Raw genomic sequence first — 26961 nt, forward strand, 5'->3', positions numbered from 1 at the left:
CACAGGCGCAAAGACGAAATGTCCCTGCAGGCGGACTGTTTGTTGTGGGGCAATCGTGTAGTCTTGTATAACCCTTGGCTAGATAGACTGGCAAATGATACTTAAAGGGGTGACAGTGGATAGGCAATGGCAGACATTTATAGACTACATGGATGAACTTGTACATCCCTGTCTGGATTAAAAATAAAAAGGGGAAGGTAGCTCAACCGTGGCTAACAAGGGAAATTAGGGATAGTGTTAAATCCAAGGAAGAGGCATATACATTGGCCAGATAAAGCAGCAAACCTCAGGACATGGAGAATTTTAGAATCCAGCAGAGGAGGACAAAGGGTCTAATTAGGATGGGGAAAATAAAGTATGAGAGGAAGCTTGCAGGGAACATAAAAACTGACTGTAAAAGCTTCTAAAGATATGTGAAGAGAAAAAAATTAGTGAAAACCAACGTAGGTCCTTTGCAGACAGAATCAGGTGAATTTATAATGGGGAACAAAGAAATGGCAGACCAATTGAACAAATACTTTGGATCTGAATTCACTAAGGAAGATACAAATAACCTTCCAGAAATACTAGGGGTTCGAGGGTCTAGCGAAAAAGAGGAACAGAAGGAAATCCTTATTAGTCAGGAAATTGTGTTCGGGAAATTGATGGGATTGAAGACCAATAAATCCCCAGGGCCTGATAGGCTGCATCCCAGAGTACTTAAGGAAGTGGCCCTTGAAATAGTGGATACATTGGTGATCATTTTTCAACATTCTATTGACTCTGGATCAGTTCCTATGGACTGGAGGGTAGCTAATGTAAAACCACCTTTTAAAAAAGGAGGGAGAGAGAAAACGGGGTAATATAGACCTGACATCGGTGGTGGGGAAAATGTTGGAATCAATTATTAAAGATGAAATAGCAGCGCATTTGGAAAGCAGTGACAGGATAGGTCCAAGTCAGCATGGATTTATGAAAGGGAAATCATGCTTGACAAATTTTGTAGAATTTTTTGAGGATGTAACTACTAGAATGGACAAGGGCGAACCAGTGGATGTGGTGTATTTGGACTTTCAAAACGCTTTTGACAAGATCCCACACAAGAGATTAGTGTGCAAAATTAAAGCACATGGTATTGGGGGTAATGTATTGGCGTGGATAGTGAACTGGTTGGCAGACAGGAAGCAGCGAGTCGGAATAAATGAGTCCTTTTCAGAATGGCAGGCAGTGACTAGTGGGGTGCCGCAGGGTTCAGTGCTGGGACCCCAGCTATTTACAATATACATTAATGATTTAGATGAAGGAATTGTATGTAATATATCCAAGTTTGCAGATGTCACTAAGCTGGGTGGCGGTGTGAGCTGTGAGGAGGATGCTAAGAGGCTGCAGAGTGACTTGGACAGGTTAGGTGAGTGGGCATATGCATGGCAGATGCAGTATAATGTGGATAAATGTGAGGTTATCCACTTTGGTGGCAAAAACAGGAAGACAGAATATTATCTGAATGGTGAGTGATTTGGAAAAGGGGAGGTGCAACGAGACCTGGGTGTCTTCGTACATCAGTCATTGAAGTTTGGCATGCAGGTACAGCAGGCGGTGAAGAAGGCAAATGGCATGTTGGCCTTCATAGCTAGATGATTTGAGTATAGGAGCAGTGATGTCTTACTGAAGTTGTACAGAGCCTTGGTGAGGCCACACCTGGAATATTGTGTTCAGTTTTGGTCTCCTAATCTGAGGCAGGACATTCTTGCTATTGAGAGATTACAGCGAAGGTTCACCAGATTGATTCCCGGAATGGCAGACTGACATACAAGGAGAGACTGGATCAACTGGGTTTGTATCCACTGGAGTTTAGAAGAATGAGGGGATCTGATAGAAACATATAAAATTCTGACGGGATTGGGCAGGTTAGAGGCAGGAAAAATTTTCCCATTGCTGGGGAGTTCCAGAACCAGGGGTCACAGTCGAAGAATAAGGGGTAAGCCATTTAGGACTGAGATGAGGAGAAACTTCTTCACTCAGAGAGTTGTTAACTTGTAGAATTCCCTACCGCAGAGAGTTGTTGATGTCAATTCATTGGATATATTCAAGAGGAAGTTAGATATGGCCCTTACGGCTAAAGGGGTCAAGGGGAATGGAGAGAAAGCAGGAAAGGGGTACTGAGGTGAATGATCAGCCATGATCTTATTCAATGGTGGTGCAGGCTCGAAGGGCCGATTGGCCTACTCCTGCACCTATTTTCTCTGTTTGCCCAAGAAAGGCAGAGATGCGTTCATATGTGAACTGCACAACACCCACCCAGGCATTGTAATGATGAAAGCCATAGCCAGATCACATGTGTGGTGGCCAGGCATCGACTCAGATTTAGAGTCATGAGTGCGCCAGTCCAACACATGCTCTCAGCTGAGCAATGCACCCAGAGAGGCACCGCTAAATTTGCGGTCGTGGCCCTCCAAACCGTGGTCGAGGATCCATGTGGACTATGCAGGCCCATTTCTAGGCAAAATGCTTTTGGTGGTCGTGGATGCTTACTCCATCTGGATTGAATATGCATAATGTCTGTAAGCACATCCACGGCCACTATTGAAAACCTACGAGCCATATTTGCCATGCACGGCTTGCCTGATGTCTTAGTCAACGACAATGGGCCGTGCTTCACCAGTGCTGAATTCAAGGAATTCATGACCTGCAATGGGATCAAACTCATCACATCTGCCCCATTCAAGCCCGCATCCAACGGTGAGGCAGACCGGGCAGTTCAGACCACCAAGCAAAGCTTGAAACGTGTCAGAAGGCTCCCTGCAGACCCGGCTGTCCCGAGTGCTACTCAGCTACCGCACCAGACCCCACTCACTCACTGGGGTTCCCCCAGCTGAGCCGCTCATGAAAAGGGCGCTAAAAAGAATGCTCTCTCTTGTCCACCCTGATCTCCATGGTCACGTGGAGGGCAAACGGCATCAACAAAGTGTATACCATGATCGCGCAAATTTGTCACGCGATATTGAGATCAATGATCCTGTGTTTGTGCTCAATTATGGACATGGTCCCAAATGGCTCACTGGCATGATCACAGCCAAAGAGGGGAGTAGGGTGTTTCAGGTCATAATGGCCAATGGACAAACACACAGAAAACATTTGGACCAAATCAAATTGCGGTTCACCAACAGCTACGAACAACCCGAAGAAGACACTACCAACTTTGACCCTCCAACACACACACAAATGGTAACTGACATCATGGTTGACCACGAAGCCAAACTCACCATCCCCAGCAGTCTGGCAAGGCCGGCTGCCCAGCAGCCCAGTGAAGAACTAACCAACTCACCCACACCCGCATTTGTACCGAGACGATCGACAAGGGAGTGAAAAGCCCCAGATCGTCTCACCTTGTAAATAAGTGTACTGTTGACTTCAGGGGGAGTGATGTTATGTATTTGACCCCTTGTAACCTGTATTACACTACCACCAGAGGGCCTACTTGTCGGACTCCCAAGGGATCCCAGCATCCCTTGAGAGCATGGTATATCAGCAAGCCACCTGCACTCTGGAGTCTTATTAAAGGAGCGAAGGTCACACTTGCTCATTGTACACAACATTCAGTTTCATCCTTTATTATGAGCATCGGAGTGACCATCTTTAAAAAAGGGGACAAGTCCGACTGCGGCAACTACAGAGGAATCTGCCTGTTATCAGACACTGGGAAAGTTGTCGCTAGAATCCTCCTCAACCGTCTTCTCCCTGTGGCTGAAGAGCTCCTCCCGGAGTCACAGTGCGGATTTCGTCCCCTATGGGGTACAATGCTGTAATTACAGCGCGACAGCTGCAAGAAAAATGCAGGGAACAGCATCACCCCTTGTACATGGCCGCCTTTGACCTTACAAAGGCCTTTGACACTGTCAACCGCGAGGGTCTATAGAGCATCTTCCTCCGTTTCGGATGCCCCCAAAAGTTCGTCACCATTCTCTGCCTGCTCCATGACGACATGCAGGCCGTGATCCTTACCAATGGATCCATTACAGACCCAATCCACATCTGGACCGGGATCAAACAGGGCTGCATCATCGCACCAACCCTCTTCTCAAACTTCCTCGCTGCCATGCTCCACCTCACACTCAACAAGCTCCCCGCTGGAGTGGAACTAAACTACAGAACCAGTGGAAACCTGTTCAACCTTCCTCGTCTCCAGGCCAGATCCAAGACCATCCCAACCTCTGTCGTCGAGCTACAGTACGCGGACAATGCCTGCGTCTGCGCACATTCAGAGGCTGAAGTCGAAGACATAGTCAACATCTTCATTGAGGCGTACGAAAGCATAGGCCTTACACTAACATCTGTAAGACAAAGATCCTCCACCAACCTATCCCCACCACACAGCACTGCCCTCCAGTCATTAAGATCCATGGCGCGGCCCTGGACAACATGGACCATTTCCCATACTTCGGGAGCCTCTTATCAACAAGAGCAGACATTGAAGATGAGATTTAACACTGCCTCCAGTGCACCAGTGTAGTCTTCGACCACCTGAGGAAAAGAGTGTTCAAAGATCAGGCCCTCAAATCTGCCACCAAGCTCATGGTCTACAAGGCTGTAGTAAAACCCACCCTCCTATATGGCTCAGAGACAAGGACCATATACAGTAGACATTGCCAATCGCTGGAGAAATACCACCAACGATGTCTCCGCAAGATCCTGCAAATCTCTTGGCAGGACTGACGCATCAACGTTAGTGTCTGCGTCCAGCCAATATTCCCAGCATTGAAATACTGACCACACTCGATCAGCCCCGCTGGGCAGGCCACATTGTTTGCATGCCTGACGCAAGACTCCCAAAGCAAGCATCAACTTGGAACTCCTTCACTGCAAACGAGCCAAAGGTGGACAGAGGAAACATTTCAAGGACACCCTCAAAGCCTCCTTGATAAAATGCAACGTCCCCACCGACACCTGGAAGTCCCTGGCCAAAGATCGCCCTAAGTGGAGGAAGTGCGGGAAGAATGTTCCCGATGTTGGGGAAGTCCAGAACCAGGGGACATAGTCTTAGGCCATTTAGGACTGAGATGAGGAGAAACTTCTTCACTCAGAGTTTTTAACCTGTGGAATTCGCTGCCGCAGAGAGTTGAATATATCTGAACTGGCATCAACAAGAGGGAGTTAGATATGGCTCTTACGATTAAGGGGATCAAGGGTATGGAGAGAAAGCAGGAAAGGGGTACTGAAAGAATGATCAGCCATGATCTTATTGAATGGTGGTGCAGGCTCGAAGGGCCGAATGGCCTACTCCTGCAACTATTTTCTATGTTTCTATGTAAGTGCATCCGGGAGGGCACTGAGCACCTCGAGTCTCATCGCCGAGAGCATGCAGAAAACAAGCACAGGCAGTGGAAAGAGACATAGAAACATAGAGATCCCCTCTCATCCTTCTAAATTCCAGTGAATATAAGCCTAGTCGATCCAGTCTTTCTTCATATGTCAGTCCTGCAATCCCAGGAATCAGTCTGGTGAACCTTCACTGTACTCCCTCAATAGCAAGAATGTCCTGCCTCAGATTAGGAGACCAAAATGGAACACAATATTCCAGGTGAGGCCTCATCAAGGCCCTGTACAACTGCAGTAAGACCTCGCTGCTCCTATACTCAAATCCCCTAGCTATGAAAGCCAACATGCCATTTGCCTTCTTCACCGCCTGCTGTACCTGCATGCCAACTTTCAATGACTGATGTACCATGACACCCAGGTCTCATTGCACCTCCCCTTTTCCTAATCTGCCGCCATTCAGATAATATTCTGCCTTGTGTTTTTACCACCAAAGTGGATAATCTCACATTTATCCACATTATACTGCATCTGCCATGCATTTGCCCACTCACCGAACCTGTCCAAATCACCCTGCAACCTCTTAGCATCCTCCTCACAGCTCACACTGCCACCCAGCTTAGTGTCATCTGCAAACTTGGAGATATTACACTCAATTCCTTTGTCTAAACCATTGATGTATATTGTAAAGAGCTGGGGTCCCAGCACTGAGCCCTGCGGCACCCCACTAATCACTGCCTGCCATTCTGGAAAGGACCCGTTTATCCTGACTCTCTGCTTCCTGTCTGCCAACCAGTTCTCTATCCATGTCAGTACATTACTCCCAATACCATGTGCTTTAATTTTGCACACCAATCTCTTGTGTGGGACCTTGTTAAAAACCTTTTGAAAGTCCAAATACACCACATCCACTGGTTCTCCCTTGTCCACTCTAGTAGTTACATCCTCAAAAAATTCAAGATTTGTCAAGCATGATTTCCCTTTCATAAATCCATGTTGACTTGGACCAATCCTGTCAGTGCTTTCCAAATGCGCTGCTATTTCATCTTTAATAATTGATTCCAACATTTTCCCCACCACCGATGTCAGGTCTATATTGCCCCGTTTTCTCTCTCCCTCCTTTTTTAAAAGTTGGTTTTACATTAGCAGTTAATTCGTCCACCTTATTACGAATACTCCTCGCATTGGGGCATAGAGCCTTCAGGCTTGTCTTTTTAACACACTTTGCCCCTTTTAAATTTTGCTGTAATGTGGCACTTTTTGATTTTTGCCTTGGGTTTCTCTGCCTTCCACTTTTACTTTTCTTCTTTCACCAGATGGGAACTCCCAAAGTCCAGCAACTCGATCAGGTAAGTTATTTTACTGGTGGAAAGGGGTGACACGGGGGAGGTAATGGAAGCTGTCTTGCAGCAGCTAGGAATCAAAACAAAATTCCTTATCTCCCATAATCCTACTTCATCAAGCATAGTGGAAAGAATGAATCGAACATTAAAAATAATGCTAAAGAAGTTGATTGGGCAATCTCCCAAAATATGGAACCAAATTTTGCCCTTGGCATTAATGGCTATGAGATCTACTGAGCCACGTACCATCAAGGTACCTATGAGCTAATGACAGGAAGAGTGACGAGAACCCCATAAAATTTAATACATCAGTGGGATATGTCTGACCCTCAGTATCAGGCCTTCACTCAATTACATGACCAACTGCAATAATGATCTTTGCAGCCGCCAATATTGGACAATCTAAAAAGACCGAGATACATTTTGACACCAAAGGCAAAGCAGTAGATTGGGATGTGGGACAAACAGTTGTGGCAATATACCAACACGCAGGGCCATTTGTGGATCCTTTTTATGGACAAAGCTATCCCATTGTGGATAAAGTTAGTCTATCTGTGTACAAAGTCGCCCCTTGAGAGGGAAAAGATGAATGGTTCCATGTCAATCAGTTAAAGGAGATGTGGTCAGTCAGATGGAGAGAAGGATTACTCACATCGCTCCTATGCTATGGGACAAGGATGGTGACATATTACACCCACCTGTTGCAAGAGAGACCTAGGCGACCAAGGCCAAAGGTATACCTGATAGGTACACGCCCCCAGTGTCTGACAAAGACGGTCACGATACGTAAATGTAGAAGAAATTTAGAATGTGATGATTCAACTCTTGTTCAACGAGACTGAACAAAAGATCGTCACAATTCAGTAAAAAGACAAAGAAGATTATTAGTATTATTATAAGGCTAAAGGCCTATATTCTCTGGAGTTGAGAAGAATGAGACATGGTCTCATTGAAGCATACAAGTTTGAAGGGGCTTGACAAGTAGATGCTGAGAAGTTGTTTCTCCCTGGCTAGAGAGTCTAGAACCAGGGGGCATAGTCTCAGGATAAGGGGTCGGCCATTTAAGACTGAGATGAGGAGGGATTTCTTCACTCAGGATTGTGAATCTTTGGAATTCTCTAGCCCAGATGGCTGTGGATGCTGAGTTGTTGAGTACACTCAAGGCTGAGATAGATAGATTTTTGGACTCTGCCGGCATCAAATCGAGATGGAGATCGGGTGGGAAAGTAGAGTTGAGGTCGAAGATCAGCCATGACCTTGTTGAATGGCGGAGCAAGCTCAAGGGAATGTATGGTCTACACCTGCTCTTAACTCTTAAGTTAAGATATTAACAAAGATGCAGATTATGTAACTGATAATTAATCCAGATGAAATGCTTGAATCTTTAAGTGCTGTGCAAAAAGCGATAGATATGGTAGGGTAGCCACCATTGAAGGAACAAAATCCCTTTGTTTGGTGATCTTATGCAATTATCAGCACTGGCAACCTCTTGTCGAAATGACACATATCTCTGTTAGCCGAATACGTCATCTTGGTACAAGGAACAGTCAATGATACAATAACCGTCAAGGACGGCACGCCTTTGGTTTTGGAAAGCCATGTCCTTCCCAACCCGGAATACAATTGGCCATTGCCTACCAACGGACAGGAGACCCTCTCCGATGATACGAAAATAAAACAACTAGAACATTGTCGTGGAGGACAATATATCAATGCCATCCCTATTGAGGGTGACATGATTCCTAATAATATGACCCTCTGATTTTACTGGTTTCTCACAATGGAAAGGCTGCACCTGGATTCACATGGTTTTGCGTGACCCAGCAAACTACCCATCATTAATGAACCCACAAAATAGGATCTCTTGACGTTAATTCACTCTCTAACTGGCAAAAATCTCCACTTGCCTGGATGAATGCAGCTCCAACAACACAAGAAGCTCGACACCAGCTTGCTTGATTGGCACCCCCATCCACCACCTTAAACATTCACTCCCCCCCCATCACAAGCACATCGTGGCTGCAGTGTGTACGAACTACAAGATGCCCTGCAGTAACTCACCAAGGCTTCTTCGACAGCACCTCCCAAACCCACGACCTCTACCACCTAGAAGGACAAGGGCAGCAGGTGCACAGGAACATCATTACCTCCAAGTTACACACCATCCTGACTTGGAAATACATTTGCCATTCATTCATCATTGCTGGGTCAAAATCCTGGAACTCACTACCTAACAGCACTGTGGAAGTACCTTCACCACACGAACTGCAATGGTTCAAGATGGCAGCTCACCCCCATCTCAAGGGCAGTTAAGGATGGGCAATAAATGCTGGCCTTGCCAGCATTCCTACATCCCAGGAACAAATAAATAAAAGGCCTCCAAACAGGATTATGGGGTTAGGTGCCAGATGAGAAATATACATCAGGAAATGCATGGAGACTGCTGCAGTGCAGTTCTCCCAACAGCAGATACCAGAGGATCTACAAGATAAAAGGCCCATCAGCCTGACTAAAAACAAATCAAAAAGTTGAAATAACCTCCCCCATGAGTTGCAACTAGGGTGCCTTCAGGTTGTCCCCGGTAACTGTGGTTGATCTCAGTATCAACTTTCAGATTGCAGGTATGGGTGGCGGGACACACCTAATATATCAATTTGAGCATCAATTTATCCTTCTTTATCATTCAGTCTCAAAATTGTCTTGGATAGAAGTTTTACCTCTTAGATGCATTTGGTGAAAAAAGAGAGAAAGATATCCGAATGCTTGGGGCTAAATCCTGGTGGGAGACAGTATTATAATGTTGAATAACACCCATGGGTTAAAATGACTAGCATGGCTTTAATATGTATGGAATGTACACTAGAATTAATGATCATTTTTGAAGCTGTGATGAGACCTCTAATTCAAAAACATATGCAAAATGAATATTTCTTTGCCATGTCATGACAAACACGTTATAAGTGGAAACTGAAATAACGATAAAAATCTAACAACTAAGAACAATGCTCAAGGTATATGAAGTGAATCAGTTGGAAGATCTGACATGAGTCACTTAAGGACCGACTGTAGGAAAGGGGTAACTTTGCCCCTTTGGACATTACATTTGAATATTGTAAATTTAAACAGCGAAGTCAGTGATGTGCAGAAACTGTGAGCAGGTCTTTGGTTCTCAAAATAACTGACTTGGAAAAACGGTACTGAGGACAGTCATAAATCTTTAAGACAACTAAAATTCAGCACCTGGTTTCACACAAAGAGGCTACAGAAGATTTCACACACTGGGTTCGCACAGTAGAAAGGCTGCACCTGGGTTCATACGGTTGAGTGGCCCAGCCAACTGCCCATCATTAATGAATCCAGCAGAGTGGTCAAAAATAGGAACTCTCGACTTTCATTCACAACCCAACTGGCAAAAATCATAAAAACGGGACATCATGGCATATTCTTTACTGCAGTCAGAGGAACCTTAAGAAGCTTAGCCGAGAGGAAAAACATCCAGGAACAAGAACAAACTTCAAAAGCTACGAGATAATCACACCTGCCTTGATGCTGAGATCCTTGGTGTAAAAGGTTTTATGCATTTATTGATTTGCTTGATGCTTGTGTGAACTATTTTAATGCTGTGTGCAATGTTTAAATCATTAAAGGTAACTTTGATTAATTAATATGTAGAGCAGTGTGACTTTCTTTGACTGATTCCTGTCCAGGTTCACTAATCACTGGAACATCTGTATCCCTACATGCCTCTGACCCAAAAAGCAAACGGAAAGCCAATTGCCAGAACTGGGAGTGTATTTAAAAAGCGACACACACTAATACCTTATGAGTTCATTACTGCCATAAGACCAATAGATTTCTTCGAGAGAATTGTTACATCATTACAAAACAAAATTAAAGTTATTTTCTTCCTGAAATGTGGTTATTTTAAAAAGGGTTTTGTATTTTTTGTCTAAATGCATCTTTATATTTACTCTATAGTTGTTAATACATTAGTCTGCAATGAGTGTATTAGACTAAAAAAATTCAAAATCACTTTTTACATCACCACTTTTTGACTAGTCATTTGACAGTGTGAGGCTAAAACACACTAAACAAAATCATTTGGTTATGCTGAAACTGGTACAATGGAAGACAATTAATACAACCGAGTCCAAACAACAATTCAAAATGGTGAACGTTTTTAGTAAGAGTTCATTGCACGCCTACAAGAGGCACCATTATATTTTTAAAGTGTTTCACAAGGTTGTTTACATTTATTAACACACTATGGAAATAATCAAATGTGCAATGTGAATATGCAATTTGTGCCAATGATCAAGGCTGCAGGATTAAACAAAACTACATCAAAAAATGTTGTCCTATGATAAACTCTCAGGCCAATATAGCAGCTCTGATGGATTTTGAACAATTATACAGTTATATATAATTTACAGCACAGAAACAGCCCATTTGGCCCAACAGGTCTGTGTTAGCATTTATACTCCACCTGAGCCTCTTCCCAACTTACTTATCTCACTATCAACACATCCTTCCATTCCCTTCTCCCTCATGTACTTATTTGCTTCCCCTGGTTCTCCCATCATCTACTGGACTCTTGAGTGTAGTGAAACTTCTGGAGTTCTGATGTCACTTCTTTTTCATGGGTCTTGCTGTGTCGCTGAACAAGCAGAATTGGTTTTGCGTGTATTTATTCCACATCCACAGTGAGTTTTTCCACATCAGCCTCCACCAAGCTTATGGGGATGGGTGTCAGAGGAGAAATATGAATCAGGAAAAGCATGGAGATTGTTACAGTGCAGCTTTTCCCAAGACTTGATTCCAGAGAATCTGCAAGATAAAAGGCCAGTCAGTCTGCCTAAAAACAAATCAAAAAGTTGAAAATGTTTTGGAGAACAAAAAAAGTTCAATTTGTAGTTATGAGAAAGTGCTGGAAATACTCAGGTCAGGCAGCATCCATGGAGAGAGAAACTGAGTTAATGTTTCAGGTCGATGGACTTTCATCAGATGATGTTCTGACCTTCTGAGCATTGCCAGTTTTTATTTCAGATTTACAGCATTTGTAGTATTTTGCTTTTCAAATTGTAGTTGCTGGATACTGATATTTAGCTCACAAATTCATTTCCTTATAAAAATTATATAGAATTATTTTTAACGTGTTATAATTTCACATTGTGTTGAAAAGCAAACCGCAGAACTGGAAGCAATTTTTTGGTGAATTTTCTTGTGTTTAAAGTAACATGCCAGGGCTGGAGAATAGAACACTAAACACTTGATACCGATACCGGATCTCAAATATTTCCAGGCTACGTTTCGCACAGGTGCAAAGTAAAGGCCTTTGTACTCTGCTGCAACAAGGTGTTATTCTTCAATCCGAGAACAGCCCCCCCTCGCTGTACTGTCATTTTTACTTCCAGTTCTTATACCAGTCATCCTTGTGGCTGCACTAAATGCCAGTTTAGTGACAAGATTATTTGCAATTGTGTGTTACAGGCCTTTTTCCAGTAGGAAGTACATTAAAATTGACCAAATCTATTTCACACAAGTCCCCTACAGTTAGCACAAAAAGGAGGCTTTCATTTATACATACCAAGATATATCTGAATCTATGTTAGCGGGCGATGAGATAATATGTTAAACCACTATACCATCACTCTCTGTAAATTGGTCTGAGTAATATAGACTCCATACCAGGTGACCTAAATTGGAAACCCAACCTACACACATCTGAAGCTGAATTCACTCTTTTTGTGAACTTTGCAATACTTGGTCAGGCTGTAGAATACTTCACTTTAAAGGAATGCTTTATTTCAGCTAAAGCCTGCCAGAACCCCAGTCACATAACAACTATCTCTTGCTATCCCACCTACTTCCCCAATTTAAAGAGGGGGTAGCAGGAATAGAAGGTGGCCAGAAATCAACATAATTAATATAGAAGTTGACATATCCATAGATCACTGAACCAAACTAATTTTACTTGACCTGCAATGATGGAATATTTATGTTTGAAAAAAAAAATCATGTAACAAACATTTGTTGGAGAAATATGAGCTAACAGTCAGCTAAGAATAACTCAATAAAAGTAAAGATAGTACAAACTTAATACAAACCAAGGCTCAGTTATTTTATGCAAGAAAAAAAAATTCAATCTCATAGGACTTCATGATATTTACATATTAATGTAACGGTAGTTATCAAACCTGATCAATAAACCAGTTTACTAATCCAGTGTATCCACTTATTTGTTGCTGCTTATACAATCAGAACCGCAGTGACTCATAAAAATGAATACCTACAAACATGCATCTTGTAGCTAGAAAGTTGTGTCAATTAAACTTCACATCACATTTTTCCTTTACAACATAGCCTTTTTAATCAACACCCAAGGTAATGGCTTAAAAAATTCATTCGTAAGCTGAAAGTTTACAAGAATTGCACTTAATTATAAATTGTATGTGCTGGCACGATACAAAGCAGTCGTGCTCTTTTGCAGTCTATGTAGTCAGACCACCACTCAAAGGTAAAACATCCTACTAGAGTTGAAATACATTCATACAACATCTTAAAAGTTTGGTCTCAACCAATCCACATTATCTGGCAAGAACACTATCTACCCTGCTGACCACTGTCTGTATTTTTCACATCGCTAGGAGAGAGTTCTAGAACTGGGTTCACAAAACCTGCATATTCAGAATTCCCATTATCATCCATCTCAGCACTGACAAAATCATTTTCCCATTCTAGTCCAGTTGACTCATCTGATGCAGACAAAGGGTTACTCCCAGGTCTACGGCTGCTGTGCCTCAAGGCTGCTTGGAGTATATCTTCCTCTGTTCTGGAGCGTTCTCTCATCGGAATCATTCTATTAATTCCTTGAAAAGAAAAAAAACAGGCATTTTGTTTTAACCCAGGGAGTAAAAAATTCTAGGATTAAGAATCTTAGTTTTTATAGTAAAGCAGGTACATTAAGGAAATTATTTCCTACTTCATTCTTAGAAAAGGTATTAAATCCTACATTTCAATATTTAATGAAAGAAAATGATTGTGTTCTTGAAGTTTAGGGAAGGAATTCCAGAGCTTATAGCCTAGATAGCTGAAGGCACAGCCGCCAATGGTGGGGTGAAGGAAACAAGGATGCCCAAGAGGCTAGAATTGGAAGAAAGCAAATGTTTTCAGAGGGTTGTAGGGCGAGAGGAGGTAGGGAGAGGCAAGGCCATGGAAAGATTTGAACACGATGAGAATTTTAAATTTGAGCAGTTACTGGACCGGGAGTCAATGTAGGTCAGTGAGCACAGGGATGATTGGTGAATGGGACTTGGTACGAATGTGGTTATGAGCAGCACAGTTTTGGATGAGCTCAAGTTTATGGGAAGATGGACGATTGGAGGCTGGCCAGGAAGGTATTGGAATAGTCAAGTCTGGCAGTAACAAAAGCATTGAAGGTTTCAGCACCAGATGGGCTGAGGCAGGGGTGGAAACTGGCGATATTACAGGTTGGAAATAGGTGGCCCTGAAGAGGATGTGGAATCAGAAACTCAGCTCGGGATCAAATAAGATGGTGAGGTTACAAACAGTCTAGTTCAGCCTCAGATAGTGGACAGGGAAGGGGATGGAATCGGTGACTAGGGAACAGAGAATAGCTTTGGTCTTGCCAATATTTAATTGGAGGAAATTTTTGCTCATCCAATACTGGGTTGAGACAAGCAGCATGACAAATCATAAGCAGTGGAGGGGTTGAGAGAGGTGGAGCTGGGTATTGTCAGCATACATGTGGAATATGGCATTGTGTTTTTGGATGTCGTCGAGTGACAGGGTGTACATGAGAAATAGGAAGGGGGGGGCCGGCAAGGATCCTTGATATGTTAGTGATTGGATTCATTTAGATTAACTAAACACCTATTGATTGATAGTCATCATACACCAGACTAACAGAACAACCCATACAGTGTAAAAGAGGTTATCTATAACACCAACTTTTTTTTTTTAATATAGCGCGTTTAACGTAGTAAAACATCCCATGACACTTCACAGGAACGTTATAAAATGAAATTTGATACCAAGCCACATAAGGAGAAATTAGGGCAGATGAAGTCAAAGATGTAGGTTTTAAGGAGTGTTTTAAAGGAGGAGAGAGGGAGTTAGCGAGACGGAGAGGTTTAGGGATTGAATTTCAGAGCTTAGGGCCAAAGCAGCTGAAGGTACAGCCACCAATGGTTGAGCGATGATAATCCGGGATGCTCAAGAGGCCAGAATTAGAGGAGTGCAGATATCCCGGGGGTGGGGGGTTGTGGGGCTGGAGGAGATTAAAGAGATAGGGAGGGGCAAGGCCATGGAGGGATCTGTAAACAAGGTTGAGATATGCATGGCATGTTTCTGGGAAAGAATATTTTTATTCCTGAGGCATGCTGATCGTGACATTAGATCTTTGGACTTCATACCAAAGAACTTTAATAAAAGTGACTGATAACTTTTATTTTTTCATTAGAATGTTCAGCAATTAATTAAAAGATGTTTCACACAAAGGTAAAGCAAACGAGGATGTTTCAAGTGGTATTTCACCAAGTTGGAATGGCTTGCACCATGTTGTTTGTTTTCCACCACTATGCTGGTAAAACAGCCAGGCCACTCACCAGATGCATATTACTTCATCACTGGCTTGTTCGGATGCAGTTCCTTTGTCTAGGTCGCTATTTAGATTGCAACTGACTCACAGGCCACTTCCACTTTATTAATCATGAATGATGAACAACCATCTCTCTCAAAATGGTTATAATTTCATTTGTTTACTTAGGTTAGGAGTTGTATGGTTAGATTACAGAACCACATTCTTCTGCATCAAACTATATACTTACTTGGGGAATTTCCCAGAGGCATTTAAATAATTTCATGTAGATTTCTACTGACCTAAAGTTGAATTTAAAAATTACACAGCAGATACTGTCATAAATCCATAATCATAAAATCATTTTGCTCTCTACATTTAATGGGCCCAAATTTGGCCCTCCAGTTTTTTCGGTGCACTTACCCGAGGTGTGCCGACTTTCTGCTCCCAAAACTGCGCCGAAAATGTAGCGCCGTATTCTCCCCACTCTGTGGACCATCCTCGGCCTTGGCGTGGCATGGTAAGCACAGCGGGGGGCGGAACTAGGGCCGTGCTGCTGAAAGAGAGCCAGCAGGGGGCGGGGCTAGGGCCCAGCGTCTGTAATAGCACCGGCAGCATTGCGCATGCGCAATGGGGGCTGGATCAAGGCCGAGCTCTGCCAAGCCCATGTGGTGTCTGGTGTGCAATGGCCACCACACGTTAAAAAAATCCACGCACAGGCATCTTCCACCCTTCAGGATGTAGTTCGGGATCTGAAATATTAGGTCCTTCATTGAAACACCTGTGAACTCATCCTTTTTTGGCGTGGAAGCAAGTCATCCTTGTTTCAAGGGACTGCCGATGATGATGATAACATTGGCAATCGGCCATTTTTAAAGGGAAAGCCTTCTCATTGATTTTTGGTGCCTGAAGGAGTGCTGTGAGCTGCCAGCCCCTCTTTAAGCTCCCTCCTGCAGCCTGTGTGCTCCCAGCCTCCCTTTAAATTCCCTCCTGCCAGCCTCCTTCTGCGAGCCCAGCCTGCTGCTGCTTGCACGTGTGGCCAGTTCACTGCTCTCCCGCCCGGGCTTCCCACCTACCGCCCCTAGCCCTAGCCGAAGGGCTTGCCAGTGCGTGCTAGAGTCGCTGCGTTCTCCCGTCCCTAGCCCTGGCCGAAGGGCTGGCCGGTGCATGCTACAGTCGCTGCGTTCTCCCGTCCCTAGCCCTGGCCGAAGGGCTGGCCGGTGCATGTTACAGTCGCTGCGTTCTCCGGCTGACTTCCCGGGCCGACGTAGGACTCAAGTTTTATTTATTTATTATTGATGGTTTTTATGCTTCTTGAATGTTGTTGTGAAGGTATTTAGTGCTTTGGAAGGTCCTCTGTGCTTCGTTTCCCCCCCCCCCCCCCCATCTCTGGCTACCTGTGCTGATTTCTTAACTCTCCGCAAGGATTTTCTGTGTGGCCACAAACGCTGGCCTAAGTTAGTTTGGAGCAACTATCAGCTGTCCAAACTGGCTTAAATGGCCAAAATAGGCCTAGGTGGCTGGTAATGTCCCTTTTTGAAAAAAAAAAATCCAAACTAACTCACTTACACTGGTGCAAATTAAATGTGCAGAATGGGGATTTTTAAGATACTCCAGAAAAATCAAGTTGCTCCAAAAAAAAACCAGACCAACTCCTGGGCAAATTTGGGCCCAATGTACTTAACGCATTCTATTATTCAGATTTTCAGTGCTACACATTTTATCACTGGATAATTTCTCTTAATTACATGCGTCTTATTTCTTGAACCAGCATAAATGTTCCAACAACAACTTGCATTTATATAGCATCTTTAACATAGAACGTCCCCAGGAACAAAATTTGATGCTAAGTCATATAAGGAGATATTAGGGCAAATGAACAAAAGCTTGGTCAAAGAGCTTTTAAAGAGTGCCTTAAAGGAGGAAAGAGAGGCAGAAAAGTTTAGGGAGGGAATTCCAGAGGTTAGGGCCTAGGCAGCTGAAAGCATGACTACCAATGATGGCACAATTAAAATAGAGGATGCTCAAGAGGCCAGAATTAGAGGAGATTAAAGAGACAAGGGAGGGGAAGGCCATGAAGGGATTTGAAAGCAAGGATGGGAATTTTAACATTGAGGCATTGCCAGACTGGGAGCCAATGTAAGTGAGTGAGGACAGGGGTGATGCACAGCAAGTCACATCAAACATTGCACATTAAACATCTTCATGCACAATAGCCACCACCACCAATGAAAGTGTATAAAAATGTTTTCCATAATTAAAACAAACCATGTCATATAAAAATGTCTGCATAGATAGGTAATTAAATGTATGTACCATTGATCTACTGGGTTAAACCAGCACGTCAGTCAGTCTTGATCAAGAATAACTGCCGCAAACATTACTCAGTTCAGTAAATCACAATACCCCCATCATCTATCCTGCACATTTTCTTTATTAAAGCCATAATATTCTACAGGTTGTTGGCATGGTTTGAACTCCCATACTAGAGTTCCTAATCTCAGTTGCGCTGCTGCGTGAAGACGAGGACAATTATTTATGGGCTCCTGATGTATGTGGAATGTCAGTTCAGAGGGACATTAGCATAGATGAGAAAACAGGCTGCTCACTTGGACTCTCAAATGTACTTTGTTGCATGCCATGGCACAAACAGTGGTACACCAGAACCTCAAAAATAAATTGGTAACATGACTTTTTAATTCTATGTGCATTCTACGAAAGTGCTAAGCATGGTATCAATATTATTGCTAACCCTCTCCAATAGACCATTGCCAGTTGAAAGGACGGTAAGACAATGTGTTTGCAAACCAATATCAATACTGCACTATACTGCCAGCATTCTCAGTATGGCTCATGCTCCAACTGTGGGGCCTCATGTGCCTCCATTACAGCTAGTCCGGATTTGAATTGAATTCAATAATTAGGTTTACTTATCGCTAATAGTGATTAGAAAAATAAATTGCTGTTGACGTGTGCAGATAGACAGCATTTAAATTATTTCTGCGCAACTTACTAGACGACATGGTACATCAAACCTTGTACCAGTCCTTTTGCAATCTGGTTTTGGACTTGGCAAAAGTTGGCAAACCTCTTTTTAATCCAGTCAGTACCTTAATATGGGTTTGAGATCAGTTCTTGTTCAAATCATTGCTTGGAGCTGTGATCCTTGGCCAAAAGTTAATATGTCCTCGTCTGGACTGTAAAATTTTGTGTCTTCTCTGTCCTTACTCCAAATTTTCTTCACCCTCCACAATTCAGATCACTCACAGGTGAGCCGTAACTCCCTATGTCTTTGCTGAAATCATACTTCGATGGCACGGCTAAGATACTCGCAAATGTGCCCCAAGAAAACTAACAGACAAACCTTTCGATTAATTAGGATCTTGTTTTAAATGTAAATGAAGCAAATTTATTTTACAAAAGGTGATCAAGCAAAAAACTTGGGTGACATAAATACAGCAAAAATCTAGCTTTGAAAGGAAAATAAAAGGGTGCATCCTAATATTCTTTTATACAACACTTTTATATGCACAATGTTTGCTTTCTGCTTTTCTTACCACTGTGGGAATGGATGCTGGCTTAATTTCAAACCAAATCTCATTTGAGCAGCTAAAGCTCCTTAAACATACCAGAAAACAGCTACAGGTTGAACACCTCTTATCCGGAAGCCTCGGGACCCTGCCTGTTCCGAATGAGGGATATTTCCGGATAAGGGGAGGTTACGAGTTTTCAGTGTGTGTGCGCGTCGATTGGCTGGAACGATTGTCAGTCAGAGTGTTGTTGGAGGGCCGTCGGGCCCCGAAGATGTCGGCGGACCCCTGAGGTATTGGCTCCGAAGTTCGGCAAATTTTTTTACATTGATATTTTGAGTAAATTTATTGTGGGTCTTCAAGTGTAAATGGCCACGGTTTTTTTTACATTGATATTTTGAGGATTTTGACTGGCCGCATTCGGTGCATGTGCCACCCGACGCCGGGGAACGGTTCCGAACGAGGGGTGGTGCCGGATAAGGGAGTTTCAACCTGTACTGAGACTTCCTGGATTTGTAAATAACTGCATATTTTAAAATAAATGGCATTAAAATATGTAATTCAATGGAGAGAGTCAGTTTGCTCAAAGCAACTATTTCCCTCTCGAGCTCTGCAGGCGGCAGAACAAAAATTGAAATATTTGCATTGAGTAAGCTTGGTTCAAGAATCTGGCAGAAGCTGGCTTTTAAAATGCTTTTGTTTGTGACTAGATTTAAAAGGAACTCCACCAAGCTAAATCAAGTCAAAAAAAACATCATTTTTGTCACAGATTTGCCTCCAATTCTCCCTCTATTTAGAGAAGCATCATTAGACTTTGTAATCGGCTGACGCCACACCTCTACTATTTGTGCTGTGGCACTACACATTGTATTAATTAGAACACTTACATCAGAGAGGAAAAGCAACTTACAAACAAGGTTCTGATGAAGGGTCATCGATCTGAAATGCTAACTCAGTTTCTCTCCACAGATACTGCCTGACCCGCTGAGATTTCCAGCATTTCCTATTTTTATTTCAGATTGCAGAATCTACAAACCAGGTTAGTGGGTAAATTTGTGGTCCTCAACACTGCTCAACACCATCATTGTTTGAAATTTACTTAAAGAAAATATAAAATACACTTGTCACATTTCAGGAATTTTTTGACCATTTGGGTGAAAAAAAGCTACTTTTAATGTTTAGATGGTTAAGCAAAATGCATTCCCCCATGTTTAAAAAAAGCACCGAGCTAAAGGTGGTCAAATGCGCTAAATGGAAGTTGTTTTTTCCCAGAGACTAATCAATAAGCATTTTTTTAGCTTCATTAAAAAAAAAAGAGAGTAAGAGACAGAAGCATTTTCAGAGAATTGGAAAGGCTATGAGGGCAGTCCAGTTTTTGAATAGAGAGCTACAAAAGCTTTAGGCAGGCTCAAAGTAGAAAAAGTGCTGATGGTACAGGCAAGAAGACATCTTGTAAAAGAGCAAGACAACCCACTGACATGGGGAAGCAAGGTGTGATCTTTCTTTTTTTAATCATTATGTGAGCATATATTGCACTGTTTGAACCAAGTGAATCTGATGATAGCTATTGCTCACTGTGAAATAAAGTAACAACAATTCATATCAAGGTTTTCAAAGTGTTTGCTTGGTTCGGAAATTTGAAGAAACATTTGTGTGATAGGACACAAATATCCAATCCAGTTTACAAGGGGATGCTATTGTACGAGTACCTATAGGGCACTGAGAGTCAATTTCTATAAAAGTAACACACTGACTATTTAAAAGAGCAACTAATGCCACAGAACCCAAGAAGGTATTCATGGCAGACCTCAATCTACAACAACACCTTTCATTAAAAAGTCAGTAGATCAAGCATGGGTCCCAAAGATAATGACCCTGATATTTGCAGGGGGAGGCCGAAAACAGCTAAAGAACCTGGGGACATGGAGATCCTGCTGGCAGAATTGATAGTCTGGCGGGCAAGTGGGAGGGAAAACTAATGGCAGGAGACTGCAGTTGGGGACCCCTAGTGACGGTCAACAACAATCGTTTGAGGGAAAGGAGGGGAAAATAAAGAGGCTGTGATCAGCAGGGGGGAGGCTGAAGTGCTGAAGGCTTCATTGAGGGGCCGGAGGTGTGCTGAAAAATGCATTTACTTTGTGCAGCTGACAGCTCCTGCCTGCCTTTCACTGTCAGGTTTTCCGACCTCTGGGAAACACATATAGCAGCAGTACATTTTAAAACAGGCTCCCAATTGCAGTGTGGGAGCCAGATTTAAATTTTAAATATGTCCCACCGCGCCCAGATATCCGTCGTCATACAAAAAGTATGTTGGGAACACAGCCCCCCGTATTTACACCTTTAACCCCTCCGGGGGGTGATAGAGGCCAATGTTTTAGAGTGTCTACTAACTGTAGTGTTCCAGGCATAGTGTCACCAACCTGACACCAAACATAATTTATTCCCAATGATAGTCAACTGCAGAAAAATATGCAGTAATAAATTAGAGTAGGGGGAGAAAAGGAAGACAATTCACTCCTGCAGAAGGGGGTAATTTTATTCGGAGTAAATTCAGATCCCCAATCTTAATTGCCATTCCAATTGAGAGAATTGAGCTTCTTGCTGGTTGGGCCAGGTGTGGTGGGGAGCTACTAGCAGGACCAATCTCATTTCAATAAATAACCAGTAAAGGTACCATAACAGGACAAAACAAAACTGAATATGAAGTAAAAGGATTAACTTCACTACTTTAGTTAGTTCTCTTTTTTTGGAAAAAGGAACTAGTTATTACCGCACATGCTATTTCAAGAATGGTCACTTCTTGTATGAAACCAAAAATTAAGAAACTCAATGGGTCAGTTAGTAAAAGGGCAATCGTTACATGTTGGAGCAACAAGTTTAATTTTGCTTTATTTATACTGGTATAAAATATCGCAGCAACATTTTAATTACATGTTCCATTTACTCAAAGATCAAATGGGTCTTTAATCAATCGATCAGAATGATTTGTTTCTTTGCTTTAACTAGCAGAATTGCTCCCTTGAATTTAAAAAAGCTGGTTTGCTCAATGGGACGATGTTTTTTGTTCACAGAATTGAAAAGTGTTGGTATCACTCAGGATATTTCACCACTGGATCCGAGACAGTTCATTACTGTAAAAAATGTTTTAGCCATTACATTTTATGCTACTTAGTAAAAAATTACTTAAAAGCCCTCTCCTTACAACATAAACAATGACCAGGACTCCCTAAAGTCTTGACCTCAGTAAATATAAAAATAAAATGCTCTCCGCAGACCTACACTGTGAAATCTATGATGGATGGCAGAGGGGAAACAAGTGAGGGTACGACAACCCCCGACCCAAATTAAATTTGGAGGTGATTGACAAATAGTATACTTGTTTATTGTAGTACTGGTTTCTGTCTTTCTGTCACAGTATATAAGGAATTAGAAATGGTCTAGCTTGCTTTGAGACATGAAAACATCAGAAAAGAGTATACCAGAGTGCGCACGGAATTGGAGTGAGGTGGGAACAGAGTGAAAACAGTACTTCTATGGGGGCCCAACATTGTCCATGACGTGCATCAATTTTTTTTGGAGTAAGTTGTTTTTTCTGGCGTAAGTTAGAAAATGTCATTTCCCCCCCAAAATTTGCTCCAGAGTAAGTCAGTTAGGTACGATTTTTTTTTAGGTCAGTTTTTTTTTCTAAAAGGGGGCGTTCCCAGACATTTACGACAGTATTGGCCATTTATGCCACTATGGCCAGCAAAAATGTACTCCAAATCCACTGAGGTCAGCGTATGTGACCAGCTCTGAAAAACATTGTGGGCAGTGAAGAAAAAGCAGCGTACATTCAGCAGAAATTAGGGCAGGGATAGGGGAGGGAAGGGAACTGGAGAGGACCTCAACAACCAAGCAGCAAACATTAAGGGAAAGCTCAAACCAATAAAATACAATAAAAAAAGTAAATCCTACCTTATCTTTAAAGTCTGCCCGGGAAAGGCAGCGGGCCGGCCTGTGCGCGAGGCCATTCGGCCTGGGATAGGGGAGGGAAGACGCAGCGGAGAAGTGCAAGTTTGTGGACCGGAGAAGTTGCAGCTACTGGGTCTGCGCGTTTCATCCGGGGGGGAGGGAGGAGGAGGAGGAGAGGAAGAGAGAGCCCACCGAGCAACCGGAGAAGCTGCTGGTTCTGCGCGTTGGGAGAGGAAGAGCCCGCCGAGCAACCGGCTGCGATGCTCTTTAAAAATGGCAGAATGCCACGTTTTCTTTCGATTGCGCATGCGCGCACAGCGGGGCCGGCACCACTGCGCATGCGCGGCCACTGTTTTCGGCGCGGGGATTTGGCTCCGCCCCCCCCCCACTTCACCATCGACGCCATGCCAGGACTCCGGGGGCTATCAACAACGGCCAGGATGGGGCGAGTTTTTCCCGCCGCCGTTTCCACCGTGCAAAGTCGGCACGCTCGAGGTCAGTGCGCCGACAAAACGGCTTGGGCAATGTTGGGCCCAGGGAGTGAGGGCTGAAGCTCCGACTCTGAATTCTAATCCAATGGGATACTCATGTTTGGTGGGTATGGGTTGCTGCCACTATTCCCCAAGTTGCGCGCGTACGACCGCGCAGCACTCTTGATTGGGTTGTGAAGGTAAATAAACGGGTAGCGCACTCGTGCTCCCGCGGCACAGTGAAGCCTCGCGCCGGGGACGTTGACTCAAGGCAGGCAACTGCGTGGTAACCACACCTCACTGGCAGCTGTGTGACTGGCAGGCTGTGTGATTGGCAGGCCTGTCCAGCCACTGATGTGTGTTTGCGGGTTCTCTCAACCAGGGTTCGCTGGCCAATCAATGCAAAGCGAAGGCAGGACCCTCCCAACGCACGTCAGTGGTTAGACTGGTCTGCCAATCAGACTGGCCTGCCAATTAGATGGCTGAGAGTGAGGAGCGGTTATCGCAGCTGCCGCCTCCAGTCAGTGTCGCCGGTGCAAAGCTTCAATGTGCTGCGCGAGTGCAAGTGTGGCCCGAGCAGGTTATTAGACAGTCAAAGAAAGACAAGTCAGTCTGTACCTCAGCAACCAGAGTGCTCGTCAGCATGAATCCTGGCCGGTAACAAGCGTAGTGTAAGTTAAAGAAACATTATTTTACTAATCTGCAGGGCTATTGGCCACACTGATAAGTCTCCTGGAAGTACTTTTAAGTGGCCAGAAATTGTATCAGGACATGGATCCAACAGGTCTCAGTCTTTGTTGGTAGTTTCTGTTGGGACTTGTTTGAGAAGAACTTCCATCTACCCCAAAAATCGTCCCTGATGCCAGGAATTTCCTAATTCAAAGCAGGCAGTACCCAGCCAAACAAGCCATTAGCCGGAGGGTCCAAACATTTAGCCAAAAATGCAAGCATTAACAGAAAATCAGCCCCTTTACAAGGGACTTGATTGGCCCTTAAAGAAAAAACTTGTGCCAGTGATGCCAATGATTCTGCAGTACTTACTCCAAATATAACTGCTACCCTTTGATTATGGCTCAAATGCTTTGGGATCAACTGTTTGATTTGACACCAGTTTTTGGGCCATTCACTTTGGTCCCCAATTTTAACATGCAAAGGCTGAAACACTCTGCTTAAGAATAGAAGAACATAAGAAATAGGAGGAGTAGGCCATACAGCCCTTCGAGCCTGCTCCATCATGCAATATTATGGCTGATCTTTGACCTCAACTCCACTTTCCTGCCCTATCCCCATATCCCTAGATTCCTTTTGAAGCCAAAAATCTATCAATCTCAGCATTGAATATGCTCAACGACTGAGCATCCATAGCCCTTTGGGTGAGAGAAATCCAAAGATTCACAAACCTTTGAGTGAAGAAATTCCTCCTCATCTCAGTACCAAATAAGAACATAAGAACATAAGAATTAGGAACAGGAGGAGGCCATCTAGCCCCTCGAGCCTGCTCTGCCACTCAGCAAGATCATGGCTGATCTGGCCGTGGACTCAGCTCCACTTACCCACCCGCCCGCTCCCAATAACCCTTAATTCCCTTATTGGTTAAAAATCTATCTATCTGTGATTTGAATACATGCACTGAGCTAGCCTCAAAAGCTTCCTTGGACAGAGAATTCCACAGATTCACAACCCTCTGGGAGAAGAAATTCCTTCTCAACTCGGTTTTAAATTGGCTCCCCCGTATTTTGAGACTGTTTCCCCCTAGTTCTAGTCTCCCCGACCAGTGGAAACAACCTCTCTGCCGCTATCTTGTCTATCCCTTTCATTATTTTAAATGTTCCTATAAGATCACCCCTCATCCTTCTGAACTCCAACGAGTAAAGACCCAGTCTACTCAATCTATCATCATAAGGTAACCCCCTCATCTCCGGAATCAGCCTAGTGAATCGTCTCTGTACCCCCTCCAAAGCCTTCCTTAAGTAAGGTGACCAAAACTGCATGCAGTACTCCAGGTGCGGCCTCACCAATACCCTGTACAGTTGCAGCAGGACCTCCCTGCTTTTGTACTCCATCCCTCTTGCAATGAAGGCCAACATTCCATTCGGCTTCCTGATTACCTGCTGCACCTGCAAACTAACTTTTTGGGAGTTTCATGCACAAGGGCCCCCAGGTCCCTCTGCACCGCAGCATGTTGTAATTTCTCCCCATTCAAATAATATTCCCTTTTACTGTTTTTTTTCCCCCCCCCAAAGATGGATGACCTCACATTTTCCGACATTATATTTCATCTGCCAAACCTTAGCCCATTCGCTTAACCTATCTAAATCTCTTTGCAGCCTCTCCGTGTCCTCTACTCAACCCGCTTTCCCACTAATCTTTGTGTAATCTGCAAATTTTGGATTTTTTATTTGTTACATTAGCTGCTTTCCAATTCGATGGTACCTCCCCAGAGTCCAGAGAATTTTGGTAGATTATAACGAATGCATCTGCTATAACTTCCGCCATCTCTTTTAATACCTTGGGATGCATTTCATTAGGACCAGGGGACTTGTCTACCTTGAGATCCATTAGCCTGTCCAGGACTACCCCCCCTAGTGATAGTGATTGTCTCAAGGTCCTCCCTTCCCACATTCCCGTGACCAACAATTTTTGGCATGGTTTTTGTGTCTGCCACTGTGAAGACCGAAGCAAAATAATTGTTTAAGGTTTCAGCCATTTCCACATTTCCCATTATTAAATCCCCCTTCTCATCTTCTAAGGGACAAACATTTACTTTAGTCACTCTCTTCCGTTTTATATATCGGTAAAAGCTTTTACTATCTGTTTTTATGTTTTGCGCAAGTTTACCTTCGTAATCTATCTTTCCTTTCTTTATTGCTTTCTTAGTCATTCTTTGCTGTCGTTTAAAATTTTCCCAATCTTCTAGTTTCCCACTAACCTTGGCCACCTTATACGCATTGGTTTTTAATTTGATACTCTCCTTTATTTCCTTGGTTATCCACGGCTGGTTATCCCTTCTCTTACCGCCCTTCTTTTTCACTGGAATATATTTTTGTTGAGCACTATGAAAGAGCTCCTTAAAAGTCCACCACTGTTCCTCAACTGTGCCACCGTTTAGTCTGTGTTCCCAGTCTATTTTAGCCAACTCTGCCCTCATCCCACTGTAGTCCCCTTTGTTTAAGCATAGTACATTCGTTTGAGACACTACGTCCTCACCCTCAATCTGTATTACAAATTCAACCATACTGTGGCAGACTCCTTATCCTGAGACTATGCCCCTCTAGTTCTGGACTCTCCAGCCAGGGGAAACAATCCCCCTTAGAGTCTTGTATGTTTCAATGAGATCACCACTCATTCTTCTCAGCTCCGGAGAGTAAAAAGGCCCAATCTACTCCATCTCTCCTCACAGGACAACCCTCTCATCCTAGGAATCAATCTACTGAACCTTTGTTGCACCGCCTCTGAGGCAAGTATAACCATCCTTGGATAAGGAAACCAAAACTGTGCACAGTACTCCAGACTTCCTTACTCTTGAGCAGGAATTAATAATGTGGAGAATGTTGGAGAGCAAAACAATAGAAGCAAAATTTGTAAATTAACATCTTTACATCACCATACTAGTGAACATTTCCAAGTCAATCTGATTAGTTCTTCTGTCCAGGAAGGAAGACCGAATGTTTATTTCCGTAAAATCATAGCTTTTCCTGCTTTTTGTTTTTAATTCGGGTACACAAATTGTGAATGTGTTTTCCTGCACTTGTGAATAAGTGCTGCATTTCTGACAT

The 26961-nt window shown here is 43.4% G+C and overlaps 1 protein-coding gene and 1 long non-coding RNA gene across 5 annotated transcripts in view; one reads left to right on the forward strand and one right to left on the reverse strand.

Annotated features, from left to right (window-relative positions):
* Positions 1 to 12979: 12979 nt before the first annotated feature.
* ap1ar (adaptor related protein complex 1 associated regulatory protein) overlaps positions 12980 to 26961 on the reverse strand; it is a 143890-nt gene continuing 129908 nt past the window's right edge. For all 4 annotated transcript variants that reach the window (XM_070871259.1, XM_070871255.1, XM_070871265.1 and 1 more), the window contains one exon: positions 12980 to 13504. In XM_070871259.1, coding sequence (XP_070727360.1) covers positions 13239 to 13504 — 266 coding nt within the window. In that variant the 3' untranslated portion in view covers positions 12980 to 13238. The remainder of the gene's footprint in view (positions 13505 to 26961) is intronic.
* Positions 23093 to 26961, forward strand: part of LOC139245734 (uncharacterized) — a 50835-nt gene continuing 46966 nt past the window's right edge. The window contains exon 1 of the long non-coding RNA XR_011590077.1: positions 23093 to 23210. This is a non-coding gene — a long non-coding RNA (uncharacterized lncRNA). The remainder of the gene's footprint in view (positions 23211 to 26961) is intronic.

This window comes from Pristiophorus japonicus, chromosome 2 (assembly GCF_044704955.1).
Source record: "Pristiophorus japonicus isolate sPriJap1 chromosome 2, sPriJap1.hap1, whole genome shotgun sequence".
Taxonomy (NCBI): domain Eukaryota; kingdom Metazoa; phylum Chordata; class Chondrichthyes; family Pristiophoridae; genus Pristiophorus; species Pristiophorus japonicus.